At 41.6% G+C, this 14,678-nt stretch overlaps 1 protein-coding gene across 2 annotated transcripts in view; it reads left to right on the forward strand.

Moving 5' to 3' along the window:
- Nucleotides 1-14,678, forward strand: part of RP2 (RP2 activator of ARL3 GTPase) — a 56,573-nt gene that overhangs the window by 16,550 nt on the left and 25,345 nt on the right. For both annotated transcript variants that reach the window (XM_030305297.2, XM_030305298.1), the window contains exons 2-3: nt 5,510-6,175; nt 11,748-11,862. In XM_030305297.2, the coding sequence (XP_030161157.1) occupies nt 5,510-6,175; nt 11,748-11,862 (781 nt within the window). The remainder of the gene's footprint in view (nt 1-5,509; nt 6,176-11,747; nt 11,863-14,678) is intronic.

Here is a 14,678-nt window from a genome sequence, read left to right on the forward strand (position 1 = left end):
TTTTGCTGCATCCCAAATGTGGTGTCTTAACATTTAATTCTGAGTATTTTTAGATTTGATTATGATTTCTTCTTTAACCCATGGTTTATTTAGCAGTATGCTTTTTAAATTTTCAAGTAGGCGTCTATTCATGTTTTCTGCCCAAAGCATGAATAGACACTTCTCTAAAGAAGACATCCAGATGGCCAACAGGCACATGAAAAGATGCTCAACGTCGCTCCTCATCAGGGAATTACAAATCAAAACCACACTCAGATACCACCTCACGCCCGTCAGAGTGGCCAAAATGAACAAATCAGGAGACTATAGGTGCTGGCGAGGATGTGGAGAAACGGGAACCCTCTTGCACTGTTGGTGGGAATGCAAACTGGTGCAGCCGCTCTGGAAAACAGTGTGGAGGTTCCTCACAAAATTAAAAATAGACCTACCCTATGACCCAGCAGTAGCACTGCTAGGAATTTACCCAAGGGATACAGGAGTGCTGATGCAGAGGGGCACTTGTACCCCAATGTTTATAGCAGCACTCTCAACAATAGCCAAATTGTGGAAAGAGCCTAAATGTCCATCAACTGATGAATGGATAAAGAAATTGTGGTTTATATACACAATGGAATACTACGTGGCAATGAGAAAGAATGAAATCTGGCCTTTTGTAGCAACATGGATGGAACAGGAGAGTGTTATGCTAAGTGAAATAAGTCATACAGAGAAAGATACCATATGTTTTCACTCTTATGTGGATCCTGAGAAACTGAACAGAAGACCATGGGGGAGGGGAAGGAAAAAAAAAAAAAAAGAAAGGGAGGGAGCCAAACCATAAAAGACTCTTAAAAACAGAATAAACTGAGGGTTGATGGGGGGGTGGGAGGGAAGAGAGGGTGGGTGATGGGCATTGAGGAGGGCACCTTTTGGGATGAGCACTGGGTGTTGTATGGAAACCAATTTGACAATAAATTTCATATAAAAAAATAAATTTTCAAGTAGGCAAGAATTTTTTTTAATTGTTTTATGTTTATTTCTGAGAGAGAGAGACAGAGCATGAGTGGGGGAGGGGCAGAGAGAGAGAGGAAGACTCAGAATCAGAAGCAGGCTCCAGGCTCTGAGCTGTCAGCACAGAGCCTGACACAGGGCTCGAACTCACAAATTGTGAAGTCATGACCTGAGCTGAAGTCGGTCACTCAACTGACTGAGCCACCCAGGCGCCCCAGTAGGCAAGAATTTTTAAAATTATTTTTTGTTATTAACTTTTTAAATTTATTTATTTATTTTGAGAGAGCAGGGGAGGGACAGAGAGAGAGGGAGAAGGAGAGAATCCCAAGCAAGCTCCTCACTGTAAGCACAGAGCCCAATGTGGGGCTTGAACCCAGTACTGTGGGATCATGACCTGAGCTGAAGTCAAGAGTCAGATGCTCAACCAACTGAGCCACCCAGGCACCCCTTGTTATTAACTTTTAACTTAATTACATGTTAGTCCCATGTCATAGTCTGTAAGTTATCTATTATTTAAAATTTATTGGGGCGCCTGGGTGGCGCAGTCGGTTAAGCGTCCGACTTCAGCCAGGTCACGATCTCGCGGTCCGGGAGTTCGAGCCCCGCGTCGGGCTCTGGGCTGATGGCTCAGAGCCTGGAGCCTGTTTCCGATTCTGTGTCTCCCTCTCTCTCTGCCCCTCCCCCGTTCATGCTCTGTCTCTCTCTGTCCCAAAAATAAATAAACGTTGGAAAAAAAAAATTTAAAAAATAAAATTTATTTAGGCTTTATGATCTAGTACATGATTTATTTAAAAAGCGTTCATATGTCCTTAAGAAAACTGTGAGTGTACTGTATTTATTGGATGCAGAACTCAGGCTTATTCTCATGGTATGGCTCAGATCTTATATATTATTGTTGATTTCATTTTTTTGGTCTGCTTGACTAATCAGTAGTTGAGAGAAGCAGCATTATTGAGGAGGGCACTTGGAATGAGCACTGGGTTGTTGTATGTAAGCAATGAATCATGGGAATCTACTCCCAGAGCCAAGAGCACACTGTATACACTGTATGTTTTACATATAAATTATATTTTATTTTATTTTTTTAAAATTTTAATGTTTTTATTTATTTTTGAGACAGAGAGAGAGCATGAGCAGGGGAGGGGCAGAGAGAGAGGGAGACACAGAATCCTAAGCAGGCTCCAGGCTCTGAGCTGTCAGCACAGAGCCTGACATGGGGCTCAAACTCACAGACTGTGAGATCATGACCTGAGCTTAAGTCAGACGCTTAACCGACTGAGCCACCCAGGCACCCCAATAAATTATATTTTTAAAAAATAAATAAAATAAAAGCCAGGAAACTGAAGGGGAAAAAAGACACTCCTTAGATTTTAATCTGCCAATTATGAGGGTTTGGAGAAGTCCTGGGCAATTGTCATAGTTAGTCCCTACCTATTTTTTTATTATTTATTTTGAGAAGGGAAGAGAGAGGGAGAGAGAGAGAGAGCGTGCATGAGCGAGAGTGAGTGCCAGCATGCATGAGCCAGGGAGGGGCAGAGGGAGAGGGAGAATCCCAAGCAGGCTCCACACTGTCAGCACAGAGCCTGACTCGCTCAAACCCATGAACTGTGAGATCATGACCTGAGCCAAAATCAAGAGTCAGATGCTTAACTGAGTGAGCCACCCAGGTGCCCCCCACCCCACCTATTTTTTCCCAGCTCTTCACCAGCACAGGGTTTCTGCCCTGCCCTAAATTCACTCTGCCCTGCCCTGAAGTCTTGACCAGAGATCTGAGTCCCAGCAAGTGTGGGAGAAATACTGTTGTCTCAAGATTTAGGGGAGGAAGAAGCAAGAGCAGAAACCCTAGAGGTTCCTTTTCTATTTTATCCTCCCACACTGTACCACAGGGATTTCTCATAGTTTCCCTTTTTCTTGGTGTTTTCCTTACTCAGTCCCTTTGGGGTTGATCTAGGGCAATAGGGGAGCCAGAAGCTATGCTAGTTGAGTTTCTTGGTAGAGACCAAACTGGAGTATTGCACCTTGATATACGTGCATCACCTGTAACGTCCTAGAAATAGAACTGCTTGAACACTTCTTTCTACATTAAACCTGTGTTGCCTCTATATTTTTTCTTTTCTTTCTCTCTCTCTCTCTGTTTTTTGTTTGTTCGTTTTTTGTGTGTGTGTATGACACTACCAACATCCAAACACATAAACCAGAGCAGTGTTTTTTCAAACCTGGAGGTGGGATAATAGAAAATATTCGGGGTTTACCACAAAACTAGGGTAAATATTATTTGTGAAGCTTTTACTTCCTCGGTATGTGTACATGCACAAATACTCACAAGTATGTGTGCTGGGCTGTGCTGAAGAATCTACTAATGTGGATTATAGTCGGAAAAGTCGAAAATCACCGACTAGAGAACTAGGCATCATTTTGGACCCGTCCCTCTGCCTTCCTTCCTACAGCCACTGAATTACCAAGTCAGTCGATTCTACTTCCTCAATAGTCCTCAAATGTATCCCGTCTTCCTCTTCCCTCCCAACCACCACTCTGCTTCCAGAACTTTCTGGATGACTGCAACAATCTTCAGATCCGTGCTCCGCCTCCTTATTCCGATCAGAGTCATCTTTCCGAAATGTACATTTTCCTTACGTAAATCCTCCTGTGGCACCCTGTTGCCCACGGATGACTTCCAGGCTTTATAACATGGCCCCTGCCTACCTCTCTAGCTTCATCTGCTAGCCTTCTAGTATCACAGCTAAACACCAAACCGCTTTCGGTTTTCCTCACGTTCTCTGATGAGTTTTATTCATTCTTTCACTTTTGCCTGGTGTGGGAAGGGAGGGTCCTTTACTCCCACCCCTTTTGTGGGGGTGAACTCCAGCTCGTGTACTCTGGCTTCGTATGTGAAGTCTTACACCCCTGCATCCCCCATCCCTGGAGTATGTTTCCAGAATATTCTAGGCATCGTGCATTGCACAGCCAAGTTGTTTTTAAATCATCTGTTTAGGTGAGTGTTTACTTTTTTTCTTATGGGAAGTAACTAAACATCATACTCATGTTAGTGCCTAAAAGAATATCTAGCTCATTTTGGGTGTTGGTCAGATGTTGGCTGAATGACTGAAGATCTGGAAAGTTCAAGCACCTTTTCCAAATCATGTTGCTTATAGGTGACAGAATTAAGACTGGGAAACAAAGGGCCTCTTTTATTGTTTCATGCTACAGACGAGTACTCCTTCTAGTGCGTAATGTAAAACTGAAAAAGTACATTTATTGTGCAATACCGAATAAATCACTTTAAGCTAGTTTGGTAACAGTCAAGATGATTAAGTTAACCTTTGTGAATAATCCAATTTTTGCCTACTGTAAGGGAGTCTATTTCTGGCACATGAACAGTTTTGGCGTGAAATCTAATATTTGCAAAGAGGTAAAATAGTGCAAGTAGACTCAAAAGTAATTTGGAAAAATCAAAGTGACCTTTTTGTGACTCTATTTTGAGCGGTCAGTTAGAACTTTAAAATATGTAATGTGACGGATTCCAGGCATACTGTTTAAAACGTGATGTGAGCTTTAGTTTAGAATATGTAAAAGATGGGAATGGTGGCATTTGAAGAATTACACTGTAGGAAAAGCTCAAGATATGTTTGAATCACATTTACAGGTGCAAGTTATGACATAGAATGATTCTTGTGCCTTCAGGTTCTTCCAGTTTCTGTAGCGTATTGCAGAAATCAGTCGGGGTTAAGAAACTAAGACCCATCCATCAGTTTATTGAAGGATAGAGAAATGTATTTCAGTCTGGGCCTATCTCCAATTTCAGAAGTTTTTAGAGAAGCAGAAGCTGTTTCAAATTTCCACTTGTGGAATTTGAGAAGCAAAAACAAATGAATAAAGAAAAAAAAAGAGACCAACAAAAACCCAGCCTCTTAAATATGGAGAACAAACTGGAAGCTGCCAGAGGGGAGGTGGAGGGGGGTGATGGGTGAAATAGATAAAGGGGATGAAGAGCACATTTATCCTGATATAATGTATAGAATTGTTGAATCATATTGTACACCTGAAACTAATATGATGCTATGTGTTAACTATACTTGAATTAAAAAAATAAAAACCAAAAAAGTGAAGCATCAGAAACAGAAAAAGGGTCAGAGCTGAAATATCTCTTAATAACATCCAAAGTGCTGTGTGTAGGAGGATTTCCCCAATCGTTTCCAAAAGGTATTGTTACAGTTAGTATGTTGAAACAGGATCCAAACAGTGTCCCCACATTGGTTGGCTGATGTGTCCTTGAATCTTCCTTTATCACGGTCTCCTCTCCCTTCTGCCCCCCCCTCCTTTTATTTATTGAAAAAAATAATTTGCGCTCTTCATTTTCTTACTATGTTGCAAAGTCGAGGAGAGTAGGAACTTAAGATTTTAGCACTTAAGAATTGTGCCTGGGATCCAGTAGACACTTGACTATCGGACTATAGTCTGTCGGACTATTATTTGTCTGATGCTGTTGATAATACTCAAGGCCTGTGTTTTGTCCCTGCAGGTTGATCCAAAAGACTACATGTTCAGCGGACTGAAGGATGAAACAGTAGGTCGCTTGCCTGGCCAAGTGGCAGGACAACAGTTCCTCATTCAAGACTGTGAGAACTGTAACATCTATATTTTTGATCACTCGGCTACAATCACTATCGATGACTGTGCTAACTGCGTGATTTTCCTGGGACCTGTGAAAGGCAGCGTGTTTTTCCGGAATTGCAGAGATTGCAAATGCACGTTAGCCTGCCAGCAGTTCCGTGTGAGGGACTGTAGGAAGCTGGAAGTCTTTCTGTGCTGTGCCACTCAGCCCATCATTGAGTCTTCCACAAACATCAGGTTTGGCTGTTTCCAGTGGTACTATCCTGAGCTAGCGTTCCAGTTCAAAGACGCAGGGCTAAGTATCTTCAACAACACCTGGAGCAACATTCATGACTTCACGCCTGTGTCAGGAGAACTCAACTGGAGCCTTCTTCCAGAAGGTGCCGTGGTTCAAGACCATGTTCCTCTCCCTGCCACCGAAGAGCTCAAAGCTGTCCGCATTTCCACAGAAGCCAACAGAAGTATCGTTCCAGTATCTCGGGGTCAGAGGCCGAAGAGCAGTGATGAATCCTGCTTGGTGGTCTTATTTGCTGGCGATTATACAATCGCAAATGCCAGAAAACTAATTGATGAGGTAAGGAGAGAGACCAGAGAAACAGACACACACCTAGGTAGAAGCACACCACTTTCTGGAGAACTTTCTTTTCAAATTGGCTGGTAGAAATACAGGCAGTCCTTGGGGCACCTGAGTGGCTCAGTCATTTGGGTGTCTGACTTCGGCTCAGGAACTCGAACTTCGGGAGTTGGAGCCCCGCATCGGGCTCGCTGCTGTCAGCGCAGAGCCCGCTTCGGATCCTCTCTCTCCCTCTCTCTGCCCTGCCTCGACTTACTTGCCCTGAAAAATAGATAAAATGTTTAAAAAAAAAAGAGAAATACAGGCAGCTCTTAAGTTATAGTCCTCTGGGCCTCAAAATACTTTCCCAAAGAAACTTTTAAAAATACAGTCCAATTCAGTAAGCATTTATTAAGCACTTACTGTGTGAAGAGTTACTCTGTTACCGTATTTCATTGATTATAGGACGCACATTTGTTTTCCACGTTTTTGCTTATCTGAAATGCATCTTGCAATCGACGGCAACTTAAAGCTGATGAAATATGGCATGTGCTGGAGATGGAGATACATAGGCGAAATTCTCTGCCCCCAGAGAACTTCCATTCTTTATAATAAATGATTGCCGTGGAAGCTTACAAAGGTAGTACTGCAGAGTAAAGCCTGGCCTCATTTATTAGGAGTTTGGCTAGGGAAGGTGGGAAAGACATTTCAGAGTACAGCTTTTGGCCCCTGACGTGACTGTGGGAACGAGCCCCACACCACTCGCCTTTTCCCTGTTGCTATGTGAAGGGGCAGCTGGTGTGTCAGAACGAGGGTGGGGGCTGGGATAGCAGCTTGTGGGCTCAGGATCAGGGACTTGGTGAATTTGGGACTAGAGAGGAGTTCTATTGGGAGCGGCTCCCACTTGCAGAATACCTGGGGACGGAGAGATGAGGGGCTCCAGGAAGCAGCAGTTCCTGCGTTGGCGGGTGCTCCAGTGGGGAGACAGCAGAAGGCTGTATTAATTATCCAGTAAGCAGGTATCCTTCAGAAGGAGTCTTTGAATTTAAAAATCAGACTTCCAGAAATGAAGCAGCGAATGGAAAACTTACCAAGTCTCTTTTTGATTGGATTTTTAAAAATATTTATTTATTTTTGGGAGAGTGCAAGCGGGGGAGGGGCAGAGAGAGGGGGACAGGGAATCCGAAGCGGGGTCTGCACTGACAGGCTGACAGCAGTGAGCCCGATGTGGGGCTCGAACCCACGAACCGTGAGATCATGACGTGAGCCGAAGTCGGATGCTCAACTGACTGAGCTACCCGGGCACCCCATGAATTTTCTAGAAATTGTAACAGTTCTGTCGAAAGGAAGATTATAAGGGAAAAAAGCCCCACCAAAGATGACCTCCTCTCTGTGGCTACACATCCTACAGTGTAGAAAACCCATGTCTGAAATCCATAAAGCATATCTGAAATCTAGTTTTCAAAACAACAGAAGCCAAAGTGCACATTTAAGACTGTGGTATTTTCTTTTTTGTTCATGCCAATCTGATAAAAACATGCTGTGAATCTGGTAAGATATAGAAAAGTACTTCTGGCCTTCGAGCTCTCTAGTCACATATGTTAATCCAACATCTGAGAAGTCAGTATTTGCTTTATCCTGTATGGTGATTTTTTTTAAAAAAAAATCTACATACAGTTTGCAGAAGATATCATTATTCAGGTTAAACTCCTTTTTGGTGGGTAACAAGGAGTGGATAGCACACTTATTTTTTAAAAAGCCGTCAGAACAAACACCGTCTTTCCTCATGAGTCATCATATGTTCTTTACCTTTTCACTTGCGGTATCTGATGTGTGAAATGACAGTGTCGTGTGCACTTGAAAACAACACGACCAGGAAGAATGATGTTCTTTAGATGTCCTTCTGGATTACAGAAGAGTTTGAAACAAAAGCGCAACAACAGCAATAATAATGGCTAACACTTAGGTAGTGTTCACCATATGCCAGGCATCGTTATAAGGGGTTTAAATGAAGTCACTCACTTGACTTAGAGTAACCTATGAAATAGGTGCCGTTTATTTCCCTTTTTGCAGATAAGGAAAATGAGCCACAGAGAGGGTAAGTACCTGGCAAAAGGCCCCTCAGCCAGGAAACAGCAAGAGCCATGATTTAAATCCAGGCAGCCTGGCTTTGTAGACCACAGTCTCAGCCCTTAAGTCCGATGCTACTCTGCTGCCTCAGCAGTAGAGGAGAGTTGACAGGTGCCTGGTGGAGCAGGAATGTGAGGGAAGTACGGGGAGTCAAGGCAGATACCACCCTTCAGCCTAGAAGGAAAATCCCTGGGACTTTCGGGTTGGACTTACCCTCTCTAATTCCGAAAGCACAGAATTAGGGACTAAAAAGAACAAAACAAAGAAGACACCGAGTACATGTGAAGAGGGTATCAAAACATGCTAAAAGAGGGGCGCCTGGGTGGCGCAGTCGGTTAAGCGTCCGACTTCAACCAGGTCACGATCTCGCGGTCCGGGAGTTCGAGCCCCGCGTCAGGCTCTGGGCTGATGGCTCAGAGCCTGGAGCCTGTTTCCGATTCTGTGTCTCCCTCTCTCTCTGCCCCTCTCCCGTTCATGCTCTGTCTCTCTCTGTCCCAAAAATAAATAAACGTTGAAAAAAAAAAAATTTAAAAAAAAAAAAAAACATGCTAAAAGATCACCAATTTACATGTTAAGAGAGAGATTACATATTTATTTTATTTATTTATTTTAATTTTTTAATGTTTATTATTTTTGGGAGAGACAGAGACAGACAGAGCAAGCAGGGAAGGGTCAGAGAGAGAGGGAGACACAGAATCGGAAGCAGGCTCCAGGCTCTGAGCCGTCAGCACAGAGCCCGACACGGGGCTCGAACTCACAGACCGCAAGATCGTGACCTGAACTGAAGCCGGCCACCCAACTGACCGAGCCACCCAGGCACCCCCTTTTTTTAAAAAAAAAAAATTCTTTTCAGTGTTTATTTTTGAGAGAGCGAGAGAGAGACAGAACATGAGCAGGGGAGGGGCAGAAAGAGGGAAAGGGAGAGGGAGACACAGACTCTGAAGCAGACTCCAGGCTCCAAGCTGCCAGCCCAGAGCCTGACGTGGGGCTCGAACCTGAGAACTGTGAGATCATGACCTGAACCGAAGTCGGTCGCTCAACCGACTGAGCCACCCAGGCCCCCTGAGAGATTACATTTTTTTTTTTTTTCAATGAAGCTCGAGTTCCCAGGAAAATATGTGTAGGAGCTACTTAATTCTGAGATGGAAAAAACAAGCAAACAACCCTTGAGTCTTTCTCGTACCATAACCTAAATACCTTAAGACAGCCTCAACTGGAACTGTGATTGCTGACTCTGGTTGGTTATGTTCAACCCTAGGACCAGCACAGAATTTTGATTCACATTATTTTTATAAATTGAATGTATCCTAAGAGTTTTTTTAGTCTAGGAAGTCCAGAGAAGCTGGATAAAGCAGAAAACACATTCCAGAGTGAATCAAGAGAAGTTACTGGGCCTCCATTTTCTCACCTAAAAAGTCAGATTTCTTGCTTCCTCTTGGCTACATCACAGATACGCACAGGACAAACTAATGTAAAAGTGGTCTGAAATGTTGGGAAGTAACGTATTGCATAATTTAAAGTTGGGTAGTTAAGCACTATTTTCAAGTCTTTAAGAGTAGAAGAGTTACCATGAAAAAGGAGTCTCCGGATATCTGCAGTGAGATATCGAAATAGATCAAGTTTCATAATCCCTTATTTGTTTTTAGGTAACAGTATTTTGAGTTAATCATCTTTTGTCAGTTTATGTGTCTGAGTATGAAATGAGAGGTAGAGGTAGTGAGCTCTCTAGAAAATTAGAAACAGAGGTAGGATTATTCCTGCGATTTTAAGTAACTTTGCAGTCATCACCTGGCAGTGATGCCCATGCACTTTTCTGCTACTTTTTTATGTATGTTTTTTTTTTCTGAGGCAGCATTGAAGGCTCTCAAAAAGGATTTGAGTTTGAATCCAATTTGATGGAATAGTATTGAATAACGTAGCCATAGGGTGAAATATGATGAGCCATTAAAACTGACTTTATAGTGGAATAGCTGGGAAGTATTCACAGTCAAGTAAGGGAAGATTTGCAGAATATCATATAAGTATCTGAATTATTATTATTATTATTTTTTTTTAGAGATCTCAGTCCGGGAAGTTATATATACTAAAATGTTAGCAGTTGTGGTGATTCTTAGGAAGTGGATTCAGAGCAGGACTTTCTTCTCTTTTTTGCAGTTATATGGGTTTTGCAATGAACAGGTGTTATTTCTGTAATGGGGGGAAAACGAACACTGGGAGGATAAAAGGAAGTATACCTATATGGCAGGGGCATCTTTGAGTGATAGCACCTTGGTTCATATTTGTTTCTATTTTTTATTTTTCAAGTGTTCTGTATTGAGCATACATGTTACTTAAAATTTTTTTAACGTTTATTTTTGAGAGAGGGGGAGGGGCAGAGACAGAGGGAGACACAGAACCCGAAGCAGGCTCCAGGCTCCGAGCGGTCAGCACAGAGCCCGACGCGGGGCTCAAACCCATGAACCGCAAGATCATGACCTGAGCTGAAGTTGGATGCTTAACCGACTGAGCCACCCAGGCGCCCCCATGCATGCTACTTTTATACTTAAAAATCCAAGAGACTTTGCTAAAAAAAACTGAGTGGTTGAATTCTGTGCAATTTTTAAAAACTACTTTAATAGTTATTTTAAAAATCAACGTGTACTTGTGGCTTCAGATCCTGTGTCTCCCTCCCTCTCCTTCCCTGCTCACGCTCTGTCTCTCAAAAATGAATAAACGTTAAAAAAAAATCAACGTGTACTCATTGTACAGTATTGTAGCAATGAAGAAGAGTAGAAATAAACTTAAAAACCATCCATAACGTACTCTATCTTGAATAGTCTTTTTAGGAATAATCTTTAATTTATTTAGTCTATAAGCAGATTAACAGGGTTCGAATCACAGTTCTCTTACTTTATAGCTGTGTGACCTTGGGTAAATTTCTTGGCCACTCTGTGCCTTAGTTTCCTCACCTGTAGAATGAGGGTAATAATAGCACCTACCACACGAGAGGATTAAATGTGTTACACATATATAAAGTGCATAAAATTGCCTGGCACACAGTAAGTGCTCCATAAATGTAGTCTATTATTATTATGCTATACCGTATACATCTGTATCATGCTTTTCAAAATTATTACTTAAGCTCTTCCCCCTTTTGTCGTATGTTATATTTCATGAACTGTGCTATTTCATCATGTGATAAATGCACCCTAGTTCACTTACTTAACCATTCTCACTGGACGTTTGCATGTGTCACCAAACTCCTTACGCACCACACACTAATTCTTAACCAGAAACACCCATCTGGAAAAATCTTGCGTATGTGAAAACTTGTTAGAGCAAACACCCTGAATCAGAGTGCTGACTCAAACAAACATCAGCATGCTGTGTCACGGTTTTATGTCGAAAAATGCTAGAATAGGAAAATACTGTTTTAATCTCAGAAGTTCATTTTAAAATCCAAACGAAACTTTATTTTCCACAGATGGTTGGTAAAGGATTCTTCCTAGTTCAAACCAAGGAAGTGTCAATGAAAGCTGAAGATGCTCAGAGAGTTTTTGGGGAGAAAGCACCTGACTTCCTTCCTCTGCTGAGTAAAGGTACCTTCTGGATGATTGGTGTACTTGTGTGGTTATCCTCCTGATGCATGATTAGAACTACTCTTGCCCTTAGCATTTCTCTTACATTGCCTTCTTTTTCTTGTTTATGTTTTTTTTTCCTGTTACTATTCACAACTGGCAAAAATTTTGGGGCGCCTGGGTGACCCAGTCGGTTAAGCATCCAACTTTGGCTCAGGCCATGATCTCGTAGTCCTTCGGTTCAAGCCCCACGTTGGGCTCTGTGCTGACAGCTCAGAACCTGGAGCCTGCTTCGGATTCTGTGTCTCCCCCCCACTCTCTCTCTCTGCCCCTCCCCTGCTCTCACTGTGTGTGTGTGTCTCTCTCAAACATAAACATTAAAAAAAAAAAAGTCAGAATTTCACATCATTCAAAAATCCCTGTATAACTAACTAGAAATTAGGCAGTAGGTCTTTTCCCCCTATTCTGTCGTGTTAGTACTTGAATGTCACATTTCATTATTATATATTTTGTTATTTCTAATTCTTATTGTATTGTACTACAGTGAGTGACTGTTTTGTTCTCCCTGTACAGAGTTACAAAGCACTTTATAAGGATTCTTTCTGCTTTAGTGTGCTTTGACCCTACTGGAAAGGAAATAAGAAAAATAAACAAAATGGTATACTATTTTCTGTATTTAATATGATTAACTTTCCATGCATAATTAGGATTGTTTTCCCCAGTGGACAAATGCCACCAATAAATTTCAGATACTGAAAACATGTCTGCAAACAGAGGAACTGGAATTTGTGTGCCCTCCTGAAGGGTTATATCTGCCTACATGTATTTGAAGGTATACCGATTCTAAAGGACAGAGTTCTGTTTGTCTGTCAGAGCAGGGACATGGTTTGCTCAAGATTCATCAGGCTTTTCTTGACTGGCTGGAGCCAATATGTGTAGTAATATGCCGTGCTGATGGAATATACCCTAAAAAGATGGCATGTCTGCATTTACATGCTTTTTATGTATAAATTGTAATAACCGTGAAACCTATGTGAAAATGTTGGAGGATTGTTGGGAGAATTTTAATAGCTAATGCTGGGTATGACTCAGCCATTAATACAGTACTTCATACACCTTTGTGGTTATTGTAGCAATATGAAGGATTTGCTCTAACCCAGTGCCTGCATCTACTATAGAGTATATATATCAGAAATTATGACCTGGCTCCTTTTTTTTTTTTAAGTATAATTAACATACAGTGTTATGTTAGTTTCAAGTGTACAGCATAACGATTCAACAATTCTGTATATTTCTCAGTGCTCATCATGATAAGTGTACTCTTAATCTCCTTTATCTATTTCACTCCTTTCCCCACTCCCCCTCCCCTTTGGCAACCACCAGTGTTCTGTATTTAAGAGGCTGGGTTTTTTGGTGTTTTTTTTTGTCTTTTTTCTCTTTGTTTTCTTAAATGCCACATATAAGTAAAATCATAGGGTAGTTATCTTTCTCTGGCTGACTTATTTCACTTAGTATTATACCCTCTAGCTCCATCCATGTTGCAAATGGCAAGATTTCATTCTTTTTATGGTTGAGTAGTATTCCATGTTATATGTGCGTATGTATGCATACACACACGCACACACACACACCCCACATCTCCTTTATTCATGCATCTATTGATGGACACTTGGGCCGCTTCCATAATTTGGCTATTATAAATAATGTTGCTATAAATAATGTATACATAGAGGTGTATGTATGAATTATAGGGTTTTTGTGTTTTTCGGGTAAACACGCAGAAGCGCAGTTACTGGATCATAGGGAAGTTATGTTTTTAACTTTTTGAGGAACCTCCATATGGTCTTCCACAGCGGCTATACCAGTTTGCTTTCCACCAACAGTGCCTGAGGGTTCCTTTTTCCCCACATCCTCACCAATGCTTGTTATTTCTTGTGCTTTCAATTTTAGCCATTCTGACAGGTGTAAGGTGATATCTCATTGTGGTTTTAATTTGCATTTTCCTGATGATCAGTGATATTGAGCATCTTTTCATGTGTCTGTTGGTCATCTGTGTGTCCTCTTTGGAAAAATGTCTGTTCAGGTCCTCTGTCCATTTTTAATTGGGTTATTTCACTTTTTGCTGTTGAGTTGCATAGGAACTTTATATATTTTGGATATTAGCCCCTTATCAGATATTCATCTGCAAATATCTCCTCTCATTCAGTAGGCTGCCTTTTTATTTTGTTGCTTTTGTTTTTCTTGCCTGAGGAAACATACCTAGAAAAATGTTTCTATGGCTGATGTCAAAGAAATGACTGCCTATGTCTTCTACTAGTTTTATGGTTTCAGGTCTCACATTTAGGTCTTTAATCCACTTTGAGTTTATTTTTGTGTATGGTGTAAGAAAGTGGTCCAGTTTCTGGGGCGCCTGGGTGGCTCAGTCGGTTAAGCATCCAACTTTGGCTCAGGTCATGATCTCACAGTTTGTGAGTTCGAGCCCCGCATCTGGTTCTGTACAGACAGCTTAGAGCCTGGAGCCTGCTTCGAATTCTGTGTCTCCCTCTCTCTCTCTGCTCCTCCCCTGCTCATGCTCTGTCTCTCTCTCTCTCTCCTTCAAAAATAAATAAAAACATTTCAAAAAAATTAAAAAGAAAGTGGTCCAGTTTCATTCTTTTGCATATAGCTGTCCGCTTTTCCCAACACTGTTTGTTGAAGAGACTGTCTTTTCCCCATTGTATATTCTTGCTTTCTTTGTCATAGATTAATTGACTATATAAGCATGGGTTTATTTCTGGACTCTATTCTATTCCATTGATCTGTGTGTCTATTTTTGTGCCAGTACCATACTGTTTTGA

This window comes from Lynx canadensis, chromosome X, assembly GCF_007474595.2.
Source record: "Lynx canadensis isolate LIC74 chromosome X, mLynCan4.pri.v2, whole genome shotgun sequence".
NCBI lineage: Eukaryota > Metazoa > Chordata > Mammalia > Carnivora > Felidae > Lynx > Lynx canadensis.